Raw genomic sequence first — 19,401 nt, 5'->3', positions numbered from 1 at the left:
TGCACCAGCCTGAAAAGTCCTTCCACCTCTGACCTCCCACAGTCCTCCGGCCTGGTCCTGTCAGCTTCTGATCACATCGCACATGGTCTTTGTGTGGGCAGGCAGGTGGTGGAGGCCTTGGGCTCTGGGGACAGAAGCCCCTGGGGCCCAGTGCCAACCATATCCCTCGGCCGCCTGGGGGGTTTTTTAACCTTGCTGAGCCTCAGTTTCCTGATGGGTAAAATAAAAACGTATTCCCTGCCTCCAGCTTCTTGTGAGGGTAAAATAAGATGAATCAGCATTTCACCAAATGATTGGGACATGCTTCAGAGTGAGTCCCCCCTCAGGGTTAAAAACCAGACTCTGCCTTTGACCAGCTGTTGATAAGAGCAACTGTCCCAGCCTCTCAGAACCTCAGTTCACAACTCTGTAAAATGGGCTAATAATACTAGCTACATATAATGGTTGCTGAGGACATTAAATGAGATGATGTAGGTGACATGCTACAGAAAAACGCCCCTCAAATCACTATCACGTACTCGGCGTGCAGTGACAGGACGCGTGCTTAACGTGCAACACGTACTAAATGGCGGCTTTGACTCACAGGACAGTAACATGAATGATGAAGAGGATGGTGATGGTCACAGGTCCTTGTCCTCACTAGGCCACGTGCTACTGAGGCAGGGCTCAGGCCTAGCCCTGGGGACACCACCCCTGTGTGCCCATCTCCTCTGCCCCCTGCTGGGTGCCGGGACCCCCTGGGCGGAGACCCCCTGGTCAGGTCCACGCTGCCCCGGAATGCCGTTCTCTATAACCCGTACCCTTGCTTTCATGGCTGTTTTTTTGTTTGGGTTTTTGAGCTGGGGCCTGGCTGTATCACACAGGCTGGTCTCTAACTCCTGGCCTCAAGCAATCCTCCTGCCTTGGCCTCCTGAGTGGCTGGTATTACAGGTGTGCCTTTGCTTTCATGGCTATCTGATTAGCATCCATCTCTCACACTTGATAGTAAGCCCTATGAGGGCAGAGCCTCAGAGGCCACCCAGCAGCCGGCTCATGTTGGTATACAGCAGGCACCCACTAAAGAGCTGTTAGCAGGCTGACTGACTGAGGAGGAGGGTGAGTCCTTGTGGCCTGGGGGTACCGTCCCTGTCTGGCTCGCTCAGGTGCCTGGCCGCCCCGCCCCGCTCCGCTCCGGCTCACCTGCTTGTACTTGTACAATAGCAGCAGGAGCAGCAGCAGCAGCAAGGCCATGAGGGACATGCAGGCGACCACCACCGGTGTGAAGAGGAGCTCATCTGGGGGAAGCATGTGGGCTCCTGGAAGGCACGAAGCAAAGGAGTGAGCAGGCAGGGGCACCTTCAAGCCTCCTCCCCAACTGAGATAAGGCCTGCACATGGCCCCGAACACAGTGCGTGATCAATAATGCTTGTTGACTGAATGAAGCATCCCCCACTGGAAGCCTCCGGGGCCTCTCCCGCAGACCCTCCCGCAGAGGGAGGCAGGCCGAGAGGACAGCCTCTCCAGCTCTGCTCACGCCCAGCCCCAAACCTGTCCACAGTCACAGCCTCCTGTGGCTGGGGTCGGGGCCTCTGGGGTCATGTGGTCTCGCCCTCTGCTAGTGCAAGAAATCTCTCTGCGGCAGCCTGGCCTGGTGCCCGGCCGTTGCTTACACGCACACCCCCAGTGATGGGAGGCGATGAGTGTGCACTGCACTTCCAGGAAGCTCGGTCAGAAAGACCTGCTGGAGGTCACCCTGCAGCCTCCCTCGCCTGCATTTCCCCTGCAGCTCCTCCACGTGCCCTTTGGAATCACACAGCCCTTCTGAGGGTCTGCAGGCCAGGCCCATGGCCCCTGGGTCTCCTCTTCCCTGGGTCTATAATCCCAGTTCTCATGATGTGTTTTGGAGGACGTAATTTCTACTTCCTTGCTCAGATCAATAACTTTGGTCTGCAAATTTCATCTCTGCGACCATGCCCTAGGGAATGACGCCCGGCCCTGTGCACAGCACAGCCTAATGCTCTGTTTTACACAAAGGCTCCTTACCAGCTGGTCCTGTGATTCTCAGAGGCCTACAGCATCCTCAGCTTTTGACTACCAGGCTGCAGCACCCACTGTGTGTCAGATCCTGGCCTCTGCCTGGCTCAGAGGTGGTCACTCGTGTCCCCAGCTGCTGGCCTTGGAGCAACTGCTACCAGGGTCCACTGTGTTTTGGAGGGACTTTTTAGGAGGTGTGTGACATTGAGCTTAGGGAAAATTATAGTTATTTTCTAGGTTTGTAGGAGTTAATCAAGATAATCCCTGTAAAGAGCTTAACACAGTGCCTGGCACAGCAGAAGCCTTCAACAAAATGTTGGCTTTATTACAATATACAACCTCCAGCAGTGAGACCCAGAGTGGCCACAGGCACTGCACGCAGTTGGACCCTGGGAGCAGTTGCTACAAGGCCAGCAGCTGGGGACACGAGTGACCACCTCTGAGCCAGGCAGAGGCCAGGATCTGACACACAGTGGGTGCTGCAGCCTGGTGGTCAAAAGCTGAGGATGCTGTAGGCCTCTGAGAATCACAAGACCAGCTGGTAAGGAGCCTTTGTGTAAAACAGAGCGGCAGCCTGTGCTGTGCACAGGGTGACCGTCATTCCCCGGGGCAGCCTCTTGCCCAGCAACCCCAGATGGACAGACTGTATCTGGAGCAGGAGGGTAGTCAACCGGGGAGACATGGAGAAGACGGGCGGGAGCTGGCCCTGAGCTGGGGATGGACCTCGCTTCCTTGCTCATTGCCTGCCTCCCTCCCTTATCAGACTCTAAGCTCTGTAGGGGCACTGCTTCCCTGCATCGGGCACGTGCCAGCACATGGTACATAATGCCTGCACATACTTGTGAACAATGCATGAGTTAGAGTGCAGGGATAAGAGTGGGGGCCGGTTGCTCCAGGCTTTCTTTCAGACCACCCAGTCTTACTGCTTTGGGAGACCTGATGGGCGGGAGGGACTTGGACTGGCCCAGAGAGGTGCTCCTTGGTATTGCTGGGATCTGACCTCGGCTCCCTCAGCAGGGTGGTGGGCCAGTTTCCAGGACCGCCTCCAGTCTCCACCTACAGGAGCAGGGGTGGTGTGCAGAGCTCCCACTCACCTGCAGTGATGGGTATGAAGGTCCAGGAGCCACTCCCCACGCTGTTGTGGGCCCTGCACTCATAGGTCCGGTTGTGCTCTAAGGCCCCAACGGTGAGCAGGCTCTGCACGGTCACCTTGTGGAAGGGCTCCTGGCTCAGGACCTCAGGGTGTGGGTCATCCCAGACCTGCAGCACTTGGGCCTCGTCACACCTGGGAAGAGCAGACTGTGGCTCAGAGCTTCAGAGTTCCCAGCACCAGCCTGTCCCTCCCACTCACGGGGGTACCCAGCCCCTGAGCCCAGGAGAGGGAGATGAGTGGAGCCACTTGCCTATCAGTGTGGCCACTGCACTGCAACCATGTCACGTTGGGCTGGGGGTACCCAGAGGCGCCACACAAAAGGGTGCCAGAGCCATTGATGAAGGTCCATGTGACGCTTACCTCTGGGGGGTCTGAGGAGGAAAGGAGGAGTCCCCAAGTCACACTCTCCCTCTGAGCCCCCAAACTCCCAGTGCCTCCAGGCAGTCCCAGGCCTCCAGCCCAGGCCGTGCTCCGCCCCAGCACTTACATCGAAGGGTGAGCTCAAACGTCAGCGCTCTCCAGCCTCCCGGGTTTCTGGCCAGGAAGGAGTAGCGGCCAGCCTCAGAGGGCTTCAGGCGAGGCAGAGAGAGGGTGAAGGTGTGCCTGCAGAAGAGAAGCGGGCAGTCTTGGTGAGCCCCAGCCTGGTATGGCCCCTGTCAGGATTGCACAGTCAGACAACTGCCTTAAATGGGTTTATTTTTGGTAAAATATCCAGGGCCCCATGACCTTGGCTCAGCCAGGTCCTCAGGCAGGGTGCCACTGAGATATGCAAAAATCACCAATCCTATTTCCTTTCTTGGTTTTCTTATATGAAAGTGTTTTTTTTCCTGAGGTTTAATAGAGGTGACGTCTTTAAGGTTCTGCGAGCCCTGTCGCAGGTCTCCTACTTTGACGGCCATCACTCATCTTTCACAAAAGCTGCACTCCCTACTGAAAATCCCTGAAGTGCCAACCTTGCCAAGGGGGACAGAGAAAGAGGTAAGAGGCAGGATGCAGGGCCCTGGGTTCTCAGCTGTGTTGCTGCAGAGATCGGGGTTCCAGTCGTGGTACTGCTGTGTCTTGGCTGTGTGACCTCAGACAAGTACTTAACCTCTCTGGATCCCGCACTTCCTTAGCTGTGAGAGTGATACTGATGGTTACTAAGTCACAGACTTGGCCTAGGATTAAAGGGACATGTATTTGGGTGCTTGACACAGAATCTGACTCATTGTGGGCACTCAATTTAATGGTGCTCTTCGTTACAGAAAATGCCCAGGAGCGAATGCCAACAACAAAAGTTATCCTTGGCCGATTCTGGGAAATTTTTTATTTTTCCTTTAATCTCTGTTTTGCAATTTGTCCATAATCAGCATGTGTTGTTTAGGTAATAAATACGTTTTTTTAAAAGTCCCCCAGTTCACTGTCAAAATAAATAAAATTTTTAAAATGATAGCAGATTACCAGCTCTTTTTTTTTTTTTTTTTTGAGACAGAGTTTCGCTCTTGTTACCCAGGCTGGAGTGCAATGGCGCGATCTCGGCTCACCGCAACCTCCGCCTCCTGGGTTCAGGCAATTCTCCTGCCTCAGCCTCCTGAGTAGCTGGGATTACAGGCACGCACCACCATGCCCAGCTAATGTTTTGTATTTTTTTTTGGTAGAGACGGGGTTTCACCATGTTGACCAGGATGGTCTCGATCTCTTGACCTCGTGATCCACCCGCCTCGGCCTCCCAAAGTGCTGGGATTACAGGCTTGAGCCACCGCGCCCGGCCTAGATTACCAGTTCTTGCTTGGGAAATGCCTGCAACTGTTACTAGACTAAAATCCATGGTATTCAAAGAGCAGTCTCATCCCGCCAGACCCTGGCAGAGAGAAGCCCTCTGCCCATGTCACTTCTTAAGATAACTTCCACCCCTTTAACTAAAAAGATTGTGACTTTTTTGGATGATTGAAAGTCACCATTATGAACATACCCATCACATGAACTAAAATTCTGTAGCTGTTTGGTGTCTGGGCTTGTCTGCCTTGTGCTGAATGTGCCCAGACTACTGTTTTAGGGGATGGATCTCATGTTCCTTTACTCAATGTCTCTGTGGCGTATGGACCCCGGAAACACATCCATGGACCAGCCCCCTCCAAAGGGCCTACAGATTCCAGATTCAGAAATTTGGCTTTCAATGAGAGGAAGACAGAGATCCTGGCCAGAAAGGACCAGAAGTGAACTGAGAGGAGGAAGATGAGGACAAGAAAACATCCTTGTTGCTTCTGACAATTGACAGGCAGGATTCTGGAAATCAATGAGGTTTGGGCTTCTAGAGCTAGAATGAGAATCCCAAAGAGTTTTGGAGTTGTCTAAGGGGTCAACACAGGGATGACAAACAGATTATCTCACGAGCCAGCTATGCCGGAAGTACTGCCTGGGGCCTGTGTTGAGGAGAACTCTGAGGCCACATCTAGACTCTGCAGGAGAGCGGCAGAAAAATGGATGAGTGTGTGTGGCAGGCACGCCATGTTTCTGCTGCCCTTGATCAGGCTGTACTGTCTCATTCTGAGAGGGCGGGGTAAGAATAGACTATTTTAGGCCAGGCGCAGTGCTCGGGTCTGTAATCCCAGCGCTTTGGAAAGCCAAGGCTGGTGGATCACCTGAGGTCAGTAGTTTAAGACCAGCCTGACCAACATGGTGAGACCCCATCTCTACTTAAAAAAAAAAAAAATTAGCTGGGTATGGTGGTGGGTGTCTTTAATCCCAGCTACTTGGGAGGCTGAGACGAACCCAGGAGGCAGAGGTTGCAGTGAGCCGAGATCGCACCATTGCACTCACCCTGGGCAACAAGAGCAAAACTTCGTCTCAAAAAAAAAAAAAAAAAAGAAGAAAAGAAAAGAAAGAAACGATTATTTTAATACCTGGTATACCTGGTGTGACTGTTCCTCTCAGGGACAAAGCTTTCTTGCTTAGAATATAGCTGCTTAAGCCACTTTGGATGGGAAAGACCCCAAGAACACAGTTCATCAGGGGACTGGAAAAATTTCTAAAATGTGCATGTGGAATACAGAGGATCACGGTAGTGGAGAGATGGAAGCAGAGGAGGTGTGGAGTTATTATAAATTGCACTTCATGGGAAGAGTTTGAGCTTACAGAGACGATCAGCCAGTGAGAAATCCTTGGGACTGGGTGACCGCAATCCTTTACAGAACATTTCATGTATCTGCAATTGTGTGATGTTAATTCCCTCTTCCCCTCCCTCCAAGCCTTTGTATGTGCTAGATAACTTGTGCAGTCATTATCAGGAGTGTGTCTATGAGTGGGGTTGTTTTCTGCATTTAGATTGGCCCCAAGAGAGGAAAATTAATGAGACAGAGTTCTTGAGGGACCATGAGAATGCACACTTCCAAGAAATGGTAGAATTCTTGAGTGGAGCCTTGACTATCACAAAGACGTAGGATGGAGGGGTAAGCCAATTTCATCCAAATCTCAAACACACATGACTAATATTGGGATTCCATGAAGTCAGGGAAAGTGAAACCCAGAAAGGGACTGGGACTTGCTCAAGGTCATACAGCAAGGTTGGGACATGAGCCAAGTGTCCTGATTCTTGCTGAAGCATCCCCCAGGCTGTAGGGCTGTGCAGATGGGAGCTGACAGGTGGTACCTGTATGTGCTGTTGGTGGTGACATTAGCAAGCTTGGGCTCAGGCTGGTGGTCAGAAAAGGGTCCCAGGTAGGTCCAGTTAAAACCTTGCAGGCCTGGGTAGGCCTCCACCATGACTTTGAGGTCGAGCCCCTCACCCACGGTCACCTCCTGGATGAGGTTCTGCTCAGAGCTCAGGTTCAAGTAGGCACTCTCTAGAAAGCAGAAAGACAAGCATCTGGCATTAGTGGGGAGATGTCCTGGTTTATTTGTCCGTTTTGTCATCCACCAATGGATCCAGTCCCTGAGCAGCTATGTCACAGGTACACAGTCCCCACCACCACCCAAGACTCTCTGACACCCCTCTTCTTACCACCCCCTTCAGAATCCCTGGACCAAAACTTTCCTCACTGAGACCCTAGGAGAACCTGGGCAAATTCCTATCCCCATTTGTGCCTCTGTCTCCTTATTTGTGTAATGAAGAGATTGAATATATCTGTGATTTTCCAACTTTTTGAAAACTTTTTGGCAGCAAGAAAAAATACACACACACACACACTCTTCATATGCCATCATCCATTTCCCCTTTACTGGTCATAAGTCAGTCAATACGGCTTCTATATATAGCTCTGGAGTAGGCATGTAACCCAGGCCAGCCAATGAGGGTACTCTGTTCTCTCTGGCCCAGTAATTGGTTTGGGTTACCATGAGTCTATAACACTCCATTCCATGATTTTTGTTAGGGCTCTGGGAAAGAGGAGCCCTCATTTCATTGGGGTCGCTACGTCAGATATTACAAGGTGGGTAGTCAGACTGCTACAAGGGGAAAGCCTTCCTGCAGACTAGGCTCAAAAAGAAAAAGCAGAACTGACAGTTGGGGAGCCATAGATTCTTTCCAGCATCAGCTGAACACCTGGATCCAACTGTTCCTGATGCTGATGTCCATGAGCTTTTTAGCTATAAGGCAAAAAAAAAAAAAAAAAATCCTCTTTTAATTAGGTCAGTTTGAGTTAGTGTCTGTTACTTGTATCTGAAAGAGTCCTGCCTAGTTTCTCCTAATGAAATTTTGCACAGATTGAAATCCAGCTGCTCTTGTTGAATCTCAGGCAAAGGAATTATGGCAAGAACCTCAGTTCACTCAGCCTCTCTCTGCCTGTCATGGTAGCCCTTGACATACCTTCTTAAAACCTCAGGGCTCAGCAACAAGCCCTGAACTAGATGATTTCTAAGAGCTCTTCTCCTTAATTTATTCTGTCTAAAAATCTGAAATTCACCCTTCTGCCCTGACATATGTCTACTCCAAAGACCCCCATGGCTTTCCATTGCCTCCATTATTCAGCTTGGCATTCAAGGCTCTCTTCAGTCAAATCAGGTCTCACTATGCTCATCCAGTCACCTCTCCTCTTCCTCCCCCCCCACCCCCCCCACACACTCTCACACTCTCTACGCTCCACCCACCTGGGTCTCCTAACATCCCTGAACACATCATAGTCATTCCAACCTCGGAGGTTTCGCTCAAGCCATTTCCTCCACCAGGAATTCCATCCTCCTCCTCTTTTTTCTCATAGAGGCCTTTTTATCCTTTAAGACTCACCCCCAGGAGGGAGTCCTTCTCACTGCTCCGGGACACAGCAACCTCTCACTCCTCTGGACTTTTGTTGCCCTTCCAGACTACACACTCATTAGGCACCACATCTGTACTGCTTCATGCATCTGGTTCTCCCACAAGGTAGCTTTCTTCTCTCTCCAACTTGTCTGTGAGTTTCCAGGGGCAAGGCTCTTTCCTTCTTGCTCTGGCTCTCCCAACAATTCATCTGTCTATTATTCATCCATTCGTCCATTCAACCTTCCAAACCCCAACAACTTCCCGCCACCTTCACCATTACCACTCTAGTCCATCCACCACCAGCTCCAGCCTGGACCACTGCGGCAGCCTCCTCCTTCACCTTCCTGCTTCCATCCTTGTCTCCCTAAGACAGTACTCAACAAAGCCCAAGAAAGCTCTGTTAATTCGTATTACATCCAATCCCACCATGTCACTCATCTGCTCAAACCCTCCCACAGCTCCCCATTTCTCTCAGGAGAAAAGGCCCAAGTTTTTACAGTGGCCTCCAAGGCCCTGTGGGATCTGCCACCTCCCCTCTTTAGCTCTCTGACCTGGTCTGAGACCACTCTTTTTCTTGCTGTCACCCCTCAGCCACACTGGTCAACTTGCCTCCTGAACAAGCACAGCCCGGCCGCAGGATGGAGCTCCCTTCTCCTCCAGCAATTTAAGTCTTTGCTCAAATATCAGCTTTCCAGTGAGAACTTCCTCGGTGACCACGCTATTCTGAAGCTGCGAATGCTACATAATTTGTTTTAATAATTCACTTGGCTTATTGCGTGCCTACTCCCAGAACACAGACTTCATGAGGTCAGGGGTTGTATCTGTTCCATTTGCAGCTGTATCCTCGGCATCTAGCACGATGTCTGGCTCAAAGTGTGAATGCACATAAACATGTATTAAGTGACTGCTGTATGCCTGTACTAGAAAGCAGACAGGATTAGAAGCTGTAACTGAGGGACAACTCTAGGTACTTTTGTTCTTCTTCCCCTTGACCCTGCCAAAGCCCCCAGGGCAGAATGGGGTCTGCAGCAGAGCTCACACTCTGTGGCAAGTCTAGTGCCTGCCACGCACTTTTAGGGGCAGTGATGCTCATGATTCTCATCCCCCCACCTCCGTCTCCCATAACATTCAGCACCTGAGGCCTGGCCAGACCTAAATGACTCAGAGCCCGCTCCCACTCTGATGCACTCCCGCCTTGCCTCAGGGTCCGAGTCTGAGACTGCTACAGCCTGTACCCAATCACCATCGCCAGAGACCTGGAGGTCATCCTTCGCTCCCTTCTCTTCTTCATCCCTGCGTCTCAGACTCTTCTACCTGCCACTGGCCATCTCCAGCCTATTCTCCAGCCTCCAGACTCCCACCCAACCCCCACGGTGCCAGGCTGAGCCTTCTCAGATGCTGCCTCCTAGTGCACACTTGGACAGCACCTCATCTGTGTCACACCCTGTTCTAAGTACTTATGTATATATGTATGTATGTATCTATCCATCTTTATCATCTATCCATCTATATCCATCCATTTATCCATCCATCCATTCTTCCATCCATCCATCCTCCCATCCATCCATCTCTATCATCCGTCCATCCATCCATCCATCCATATATACATACATACATACATACATACATACATGAAGGCAGTTACTGTTAATATCTTCATTTTACAGGTAGAAAAACTGAGACACAGGGAGGTTAGCAACCTGCTTAGTCCTTGGCAGAGCCCGGCTGGAACGCTGCCTGGGAGTATGTGCTCATGGCCACCACACAGCGCCTCCTCTGTGCAATCTGAGCCCATCACTCTCCTTTTTTACAATGATCTCCCAACAGGTTAAGATGCAGTTCCTCACTCAACTTAAGACACCTTTACCTCCGACCTCTGCTTCTGCCTCTTTCTCTGCTCCCCTGTGGCCACTCCTCACACCATTCCACCTCCCAGCTACTGTCAGGTTCTTTCAGTATTCCAAATGATCTATGCTCTCTCTGCCTTTGAGCCTTGTCTATGTTCCTCCCTCTGCCGGAAGTACTGTTCCCCTTCCTTTTCCACCCGGCTGCCCAGCTAACCCACCTTTCCTCTTCCCATCCTAGTTTAGAGGCCACCTTCTCCAGGCTTGGGTTGGAGGACCCCTCAGTGTTCCCAGGACACCTTGTGCTTCCCTCATAATCACTGGGTGATCACTGTCTTTTCATGTGTTCATAAAGGAATGCATGAAAGACTGAACAAAGGAAGTCCAGTAGGGAGCTAGACCTCAATCCCCAAACACACACACACACGTGAAAAATGGTGCTAAGGTGCAGCCATGCACTGTAAGAGCTCCAAAGTGGGAGAGAGTCCCAGGAAAGGGTAAGGGAAAGTCCCCGGAGCACGGCTCCTTAGCCAGGCCTGGGATAAAGGAACTCCAGCAGAGGTGTCCTTAGCAGGTCTCCTTCCCTGACACTGGCTTCCTCCTGAAACCCCTTCTGTCCCCGTTCCTGCAGGATCCCTACCGACCGTCTGCCACCACCCTGATGCTTACCTACCACCCAGAAGAACATGGAGGTGGAGCGGCTGCCCCGCACATTGCGGGCCACGCAGGAGTAGTTGCCGGCATGTTGAAAGTCCACTTGATCGAGGTTGTGGGTCAGGACTTTTTGGTAACGGTTGTTATGAAAGTCAGATCGTTGACGGATTGTGAGCTGCAGCCAGAGGGAATGGAGGCAGTATACCAAGGTAGTTGAGGGATTAAAAAGATCTGGGTTCCAATCCTCAGCCTTTAAGGATTCCTATCTGCCTTTCCTCTGGGCCTGTTTCTTCACTCGTAAGATGGAACTAACAGTGAGGAGCAAAGGAGAGATGCATGCACGTGGCTGCTTAGGGCTGTGGCTGGAACACGGCAGGCGCAGGAAGGGAGGGCCTCTTAGAGGCAGCCCAGTGTGATTCCCTCCTGGAATCCTCCCTCCTACTCCTCCCTCTCTCCCTGAATCTTTCTGAAATAGCCATTGTAGTCCTGGGCTTCAAAGGTGGCCTAGGAAACCCTTGCTAAATCAGAAGTGAGCTCACCTGTGACTTTTGTCTACAGGCTGGGGCAAAGGCCATGTGTCAAGGGGACAGAGAACCACCTCCTCTCCCCAACCCCCCAACAAGGTTCAGCAGCACGAGCTTGAGTCCTGGTTCTGCGTCAGCTACTGACTGGGAGTGAGATCTTGGGTGAGTCCACACCCCTCTCTGGAGTCTGAGCTGTGCCTTCAGCTGAGACAGCCAGTTTGGATGGGAGGCCCAGGACTCCCCCCGCCCGGAAACCTGGTGTGCTGGGAGGATGGCCAGACTTCACCTTGCCGACCCCAGGGACTGACCTTGGTGTTGTTGTGTTGGAGGAAGACATCAAAGTCAACGTCAACGTTGCTGGCTGAGCACACAATCTGGGCAGCCTCCCCTCGAATCCGCACCAGCTCTGCAGGCTCCAGTGTCAAGGCTGGCGGCCCTGGGATGACTGAGACCAGGAGAGAGACCCCTGAATACCCAGGCTCCCTGAACATGATGGTGCTGTTGCTCTGCTCCCTGCCATGGGCCAGGTCACTGGCCAGGGTCCCCACCACTGCCCCATCCCAAATCCTGGGAGACTTATCCTAAAGAGACCTTGGAAAGTCCACTTCCTCCATCCTCTCCCCCTCCCCAGTCCCGTCACCATTCTCCATTCTGGATTTCTGCACCAGCCTCCTCAGAGGCCTCCCTGCCTCCCTCTGAGCCCCCATGCCTGCCCTTTTCACAGCAGCCAAAGTGACCTCTTACAGATATAAATAGGAACACGCCTCTCTCCTATGTATGTAAACATTCAGGGCTTCCCATTACTCTCAGAAAATGAGCCAATGTCCTTCCCCCACCCCACCCTGTTTCCGATTGCGCTGACACCCCCACCCCTTGTTCGCTGCACTGCAGCCCCCTGGACCTCTTTCCCACCGCAGGGCCTTTGCCCTTGCCTTTCCCTCCTGGAATACATTTCCTCCCACACTTTGCATGGGAGGCTGTTCTCATCCTTCAGATCTTTTGCTCAAAAATTCCTCAGCGAGGCCTGTGACCAGCTGATGTGAATTAGCCTCCCCAGCACCTCCATGTCCTCCGCTCCCCAGCTCGGTTTCTCACTCATCACATTTGTATTTACTTTCTATTTAATAGTCAGACTCTCTAGTGGAATGTCAATCCATGACAGGAATACTCCAGTGACCAGCACAGTACCTGACGCACAGTAGACCTTGAATTGACATTTATGCCCATTACTGCTCTTGAAGATAATCTAATCCAGATTCTTAAGGCCCAGGGACATGAAAGGACTCACCCAAGGTCCCTGAGGGGGCCATGGCAGAGCTCGGGCCCAGTACTCCTGGCTTTTGGCCAGCCCAGGGCTCTGCAGGATCAAGTGCTAGGAAAGAACCCTAATGGCCTCCTCTGCCCACACAGCTGGGGTCCTTTGACCTCCTGAGCAGGTTTAGTGGCCTCAGATTCAGGGGAATTGGGCTAGCAGCTTCATTCTGACCCTGGCCCTCATTACAGGGACCGATTGCTGTCTCAAGCCCAGGTCCTCAGCCTGGGGCCCTGCTTGCTCTTACCAGTCCTCCCAGAAACCAGAATCCTGCCTGCATCCCAGCAGGGAGAGACTCCACCTCCACTGTCACCTGGCCACAGCAAGCGCCCACCACCTCCTCCTCTTCTCTGCCTCTCGGCTCAGCATCCCTCCTTCGCGCGCCCAGCACCGGGCTTTAGGCAGGCCGCGAGGGGGACGTCCATGTCTGAGGCTGAGCTTCAGTCCTCTTTCCACTCCAGGAACACTCAGGGCCGGTCCCTCCCTCGCCACCTGGCCCTCGCTGTCCCCCTGCTGAAGCAGATCTTCGCACAACCACCTCCTTTATGTCATTAGATTTCAGCTCCTTCTCAGCGAGGCCCCCACCCCACCTGCTCTTTATTTGGCTACCCTGTTGAGTGCTTTTGTGTAGCATGTCTAATGATCGGAGGTGACCTTGCCCACTGAGTTATCTGCTCACGTGTGCTTTGTCTCCCTGCCCCGACACCTTGTCAGTCCCACCCCATAGATGATCGTGGAACCATTAGAGGGAATAAGTGAGGACAATCCGCTAACCCCCATCATGCCCAGTCCCCAGCCACCCCCCATGTGGCTGCTGGCTCTCTGTTCCTGCTCCCCAGGCCTGGCCCCCGGTCCCTCTGTGCCCCACGCACCTTTCTGCACTTTCAGCCGGATGCTGATGGACGTCACCTTCCTGCCACCCATCAGGGCACTGCATTCATAGTACTGGCTCTGAATGTACTTGGCCCTGTGGATGGTGAAGCCGTGCCAGGGCGAGAAGGAGTAGTTGGTGTTGCGCATGAGGGGCCGGCCACGGGAACGCACGAGCGAGACGCCTGCCTCCAGTGCCGGGTCTGTGAGCAGGCAGGGCAGCAGTGCGTCCTGGTCCTCCAACACGACCACCTCCTGTGCCAGCACGTTCCAGGCCCGGGCAGGGTCTAGGGTAGAGGCGGGCACAGGGTTACAACTGCCCTCCCTCCACTGGGCCAAGGAGTATCTGGACATTGGTGACAGGGAAGCTGAGAGAGGCTGATGTTTCATCTGAGGTTACACCTTGCCAGGATATAGTTCGGCGGATGCTTCAGCGTGGGCGCTCCGGAGTCAGATGCACCTGGGCTCCAGTCTAGTCCCATTACGTGATGCTGCATGACCTTGGATAACCCCCCTGCACTTCTAGAAAATGCATCATCATAGACCCGCCTTGCACGGTTATTGTGAGGGCTGCATTACATTAGAAGCTCTGCTCCAGGTCCATGCTCATAGCCAGCACTCGGTAAATGCAGAGCTGAATGGTTACGATTGTTAATTTTAGGACCCATTGTAGTGGGGCCTGCTGGGCCAGGCCTCTTGGGAGGAGGCTCAGATTCCTCACCTTTGACGTAGAGGTGGATGGTGGCGCTGCCTCCCAGGGGGTCTCCAGGCTCAGTGCAGCGATAGGTCCCCGTGTGTTGGAAGGTAGCGTTGTTGGTGGTGAGGATGCTGCTGAGGCCATCAGAGTGCAGGGTCCAGTGAGGTGATAGGGTCCTATTCCATTCCACGCTGCCATTACCTGCACATCGCAGGGTCACCGTTGCTCCTGGCTTCACAACCAGTTCAGGGCCACTGGGCTCTATTACTGGGATTCCCTGACCTGGTAAGAAGGAGGGACAGAAGACAAAATTGAGGTCTGTGGTGTTCCCCTTGGGCCGTCCCTGATTCCAAGACGTGTGGTAGCCTGGCAGGAATGGTGCTGTGCCATCAAGGGATTGCCTTGAACAAGCCCCTGCCCCCTGGTCATTTGCTCAGCTCCCAATCCTCAACCTGCTCAGGGATGGACTGATGTCTCTGAGGCCCAGGAGGTCCCTCCTCTGAGAAAGGGGGCTTGCAGCTTGCTCAGCCTCTCACCCAGGCCTCTGTCCCCAGGGTCCCCAGCCTCCTGCCTCAGTCTCCCCTGCTGTGATGGCATCTTTCTTCTCCCCAGGAATGGACTCTTTTAACCCTGTGTACAAAGTAGATGTATCCCTACCACCGAATGAAGAAACAAATGAATGGAATGTTCATGGCCAAGTCCTCTGGTTTAATTCATATGGGGAAAAAAAATATATAGGATCTTAGCCCAGCAGAGTTAAAGAGGTCCCAAGAATCTCCGGGTGTGCCCACTCCCACCACTGGACATCTGGTCTGTAGCACAGTGGGATGGGAGGTGCCGTGCCTCAGTTTCCCCACCTATAAAATGGGGACAATCGTTTCCCCACCTATAAAATGGGGACAATTATACCCACTCATTGGTATGTTAGGCATTTTAAAGGCATGGGAAGCCTTTGGAACAGCACCTGACACCAAATGAATGGCTCAGTAAGAGTTAGTGACTATGTTTATTACCTAGTCTGCACCCAGCAGCTCACCCCTGCACCCCCACACATCTGTGTTTACTGGGAAGCCAATCTCTTTTAAGGAAAATTTTCTTGAAGGAGAAAAGAGAACTTGAAACCCCCATCAGGCGGTCTGGGAAGAAGGCCCGTTGCCTCTGCAGCATCAGCATTTTTCTGGGGCCTAAAATTAGGGGCAAAGGAGGGAAGTGAGAGCTGATTCAAGCCTCCGAGGGGCTGCCTGGCAACCCCCCCAGCCTGCGTGGGCGGGAACATATTGTTGGCGACGGGCTCAGCCTCTGGTTTCCGCTCAGCCTGTGGCCCTTCTACAGGGATGTTCTCACTTCTGCTTCCCCAGCCTCCTACCACTGCCCTCTCTCCAGGCAGCTAGAGGGAGTGCCACTCGCAGGGCAGCTGCAGGGCCTGGCTCTGACGCTGAGCCACTGGCTGACCCTTCCTATTCCTGGTGATGGGGGCATAATGACAGGCCAGCTCTGAGGGCTTCGGGCGAATTCAGGGTTTCTCCTTTGTTCTCTGCAAATCCTCCTGAAATGGGAATACCCCCCGCCCCCGGCAACCATAGAGCCCAGGATTGGAAAGGTTTCCTCTCTCAAATGCTCTCAGGATGGCTTAATTCATGCTTTGATTTTGTATTCATCAGAATGTACAGCCCCTCTCCCCAAGACTCTGATCAGCAGAAGGGATTGAGTGAATTATAAATACTGCCAAGGCCCTGCCTGGGGTTATAGCCCTCCTATGCAGTGCAACCACCAGCAAGAGGGTCAAGTGTCATTTCTAGCAGTCTTTTAGCAAATCTCAACAGTGCAGGGGCTTCCCTATCACTGCTGCAGCAACCTAGGGCCCTGAGGCTGGAGTTTTATAGCAGGAAACAGCTGGGAGTGTGGGCTCACACCAACTTGGGTTTGGAACTTGGTTCTTCCCTTACCAGCTGGCTGAGTTGCTTAACCTCTTTGAGCCTCAGGCTACTCTTCTGTCTGATGGGAATAATCCCATCTCCCCCCACAAAGAAGTCGGCTGGAAGTTGAGTGAAATGATGTGCCCTGGGCACCTGCTTTAATTGTTACATTTCTAATGTCCCGTCTGGGCCAACTCAAGATTTTAACCTTGGATTCTGTGGTTCCATTTTTCCTTTTCTACACCTGTCTCACGTCTCACAGTGGACTTCTCCTTTCCCTTCCCCCGGCCTGTCTCTCTATACCCTGCCTTGGTCGCTGGGAGATGTGGTCAGGGAGAGGCCTCTGTCCTGTTTGGTCCTATCCTATTGTCCCTGATATTCATGCATGATAGGGCTGATACCTGCAACTTCCAAAGCCAACTTCCCCTGCTGGCTTGGCCCCCATCCTCCTCAGGGTGGGGGTGTGGGCTTATAAACACTAACCAAGGTCCCTTTCTGTACCTGTCCATTCTTCCCCTCTCATCTCCGCTCCCCAGTTCTCCCATGCCCCAACTAACTCCCACTTGCCTGGAAGCCCCTCCATCATCACCTCCAAAATGTGCCCCAGTCTCTTCTCTCCCAACACACACACACACACACACACACACACACACACACACACACAGAGCACATCACGGCTGGACACAGCCCCTCCTCAGCCCAGGATCTCATCGCAGTGATGAAGAGTGAGCCCCTCTCTCTCTCTAGGGTCCTCCAATTCCATCCCCAGTCCCCCCACAGTGGCCCCTCGTCCCCTCACCATTGGTCTACTGGGCTGAAAACTTAGGTTTCCAGCCTTGCCATCTCTTCTTTCTCTTGGGACTGGGCCCTGGACACCCCTCCAGCCCCCCTCCCACACACGATTCCCCTGTGAAGGGAAAATAAAAACTTGGGACCCTCATTCATTTTGCCAAAAGGAAAAAATCAAGCTGAAAGCTGAGTCATGCAAGAAGCTGTCTTACCTCTTGTTCCTAAGCAGACGGCAGCAGATAAAAAGTAAAATACCCCACAGGCAGCTCCTCTATGTTCACCTTCCCTAGGTAAAGGGCCAATGTACTGAGCCGAAATAACTGACCGCTCCCCTACCCGCTCCTTTTCTTTTGCAACATGTGGACTACCACACTCTCCCCTTTTCCCTCCCGCCCACTTTCCCTTTTAAATATTAAAGCCCTCGAATTCATCCTTGGAGAATGGCACAGATGGCACAGACCACAGACTGCTTTGATGACTCCATGTTTTTTTCTCACCAACATGTCCTTAACTTTGGCAAAATAAACTTCTAAATTGATTGAGCCAGGCACAGTGGCTCACACCTGCAATCCCAGCACTGTGGGAGGCAGAGCCGGACAGATTGCTTGAGTTCAGGAGGTCAAGACCAGCCTGGCCAACCTGGTGAAACCCCATCTCTACCAAAAATTAAAAAAAAAAAATTAGCCAGGCATGGTGATGGGCACCTGTAATCCCAGCTACTCAAGAGGCTGAGGTGAGAGAATTGCTTGAACCCAGGAGGCAGAGGTTGCAGTGAGCCAAGATCATGCCGCTGCACTCCAGCCTGGGTGACAGAGCAAGACTCCATCTCAATAAATAAAAAATAAACTATTTGATTGAGACCTGGCTCAGATGCTTTCTGGTTTAAGCCCCACAGGAAGGTTTTAGGTGTGAGGACAGGACAAGGCAGTAAAATCAAACCCGTGGGACTCTCTGAGATGAGGAGAATAGTCTCCCTCTTGATGGGGGTGGTGGGTACACTGTGTGTGCATTTGTCAGACCTCACTGAACTTAAGAACCTGTGTTTTCTAATGTATGTAAGTTGCATCTCAAAATAAAAAGTCCAGGCTGGGCACTGTGGCTCACGCCGGAAATCTCAGCACCTTGGAAGACCGAGGCAGGCGGATCACCTGAGGTCAGGAGCTCGAGACCAGCCTGGCCAACATGGTGAAACCTTGTCTCTACTAAAAATACAAAAATCAGCCAGGCATGATGGCATGTGCCTGTAATCCCAGCGGGAGGCTGAAGCAGGAGGATCACTTGAGTCCGGGAAGCAGAGGTTGCAGTGAGCTGAGATCACGCCATTGCACTCCAGCCTGGGCAACAGAGACTTCATCTCAAACCAAAAACAAAAACACAACTCCAAACACTCAAGCCCAGTGAGATGGCCTGGGCCAGAAACATGGTGAGTGGGCCATCTCCTCCTCATCGGGTACCAGAAGCACCATGGTCCAAGGATCCTCCCGTGAAGAGGCCAGGGTGAGTCTGCCCTTTTTCTCCTTCAATCCCCATCCTCCCCCAAGGTCCTTTTGAATAAGCAGGCAATAGAATAGAAACATGTTTGTTGGGCTAACAAGCCAAGCACAGCAGCCCTTCACCTCTAGTCATGTTCCATGTGATGGAAATTCTGCAGAACTGCTGCTGTCTGGGGACCTCCTGAGACTTTTCAGCCTGTGTCTAGGAGGGCTCTGGCCAAGCAGACTCTCACTGGCCTCTTCCCAATCCCTCCTCTAGCCCTATATCCCTTTCACCCCAAATTCCCCTCTCCTGAGCCCTGGGCCAGAGAGGCCAACCTCTTGTCTCTCCCTCCAACCCCTTACACAAGACTTCCAAGGAAGAACCACCACCCAGGTCAGGCCCTTCCAGGTCAGGTCTTGCATCGAATCATCGAATCAGGCTTGCAGAGCTGGCAGAGCCATCAGGGGCTCTCCAGGTCCTCCTGACTCAGTATAGGTCTAGACCAGCAGTGCTGGCATCTCCCATCTCCGGGGAGTTTGTTGGATGTGCAGAATCTCAGGTCGCACCTGAGACTGACAGAGTCTGAATCTGCACTGTCACAAGATCCTCAGGTAACTTGTATGCACCAAAAGTATGAAAAGCACTGCTCTGGTCCAGTCTATCACTGCCCCCCGGCCCCCAAAACCTGCAATTGAATAGAAGTGGACACTGAAGCCTCAAGAGCATCAGAGGCTTGTTCAGGACATGCAGTGAGTTGATGGTGGAGCTGGGACAGATCCACAGCCCCAGCTAGGTCAGTTCCACCCCATCCACATCCTTTCCCCCCACTACCTCCCCAAAGCAGGTACCACAAACCTGCAGCCCAGTGCTGGGGAGATGAAAACACAGCCTGGGGACACCCAGGGAGGGGTAAGGGCTGAGTCCCTTCATAGGGGAGCCTT

General features: G+C 52.6%; 1 protein-coding gene across 2 annotated transcripts in view; it reads right to left on the bottom strand.

The window, feature by feature from the left end:
* CSF1R (colony stimulating factor 1 receptor) overlaps positions 1-19,401 on the bottom strand; it is a 33,396-nt gene that overhangs the window by 13,687 nt on the left and 308 nt on the right. For both annotated transcript variants that reach the window (XM_032250242.1, XM_032250243.1), the window contains exons 2-10: positions 14,304-14,561; positions 13,585-13,869; positions 11,709-11,845; positions 10,892-11,051; positions 6,795-6,987; positions 3,654-3,769; positions 3,417-3,537; positions 3,108-3,298; positions 1,180-1,295 (exon numbers count right to left, since the gene is read on the bottom strand). In XM_032250242.1, the coding sequence (XP_032106133.1) occupies positions 1,180-1,295; positions 3,108-3,298; positions 3,417-3,537; positions 3,654-3,769; positions 6,795-6,987; positions 10,892-11,051; positions 11,709-11,845; positions 13,585-13,869; positions 14,304-14,561 (1,577 nt within the window). The remainder of the gene's footprint in view (positions 1-1,179; positions 1,296-3,107; positions 3,299-3,416; positions 3,538-3,653; positions 3,770-6,794; positions 6,988-10,891; positions 11,052-11,708; positions 11,846-13,584; positions 13,870-14,303; positions 14,562-19,401) is intronic.

This window comes from Sapajus apella, unplaced genomic scaffold (genome assembly GCF_009761245.1).
Source record: "Sapajus apella isolate SASKATOON/1434 unplaced genomic scaffold, GSC_monkey_1.0 scaffold71, whole genome shotgun sequence".
NCBI lineage: Eukaryota > Metazoa > Chordata > Mammalia > Primates > Cebidae > Sapajus > Sapajus apella.
The sequence above is the reverse complement of the archived record's forward strand: the minus strand, read 5'-3'. Positions and strand labels throughout refer to the sequence as shown.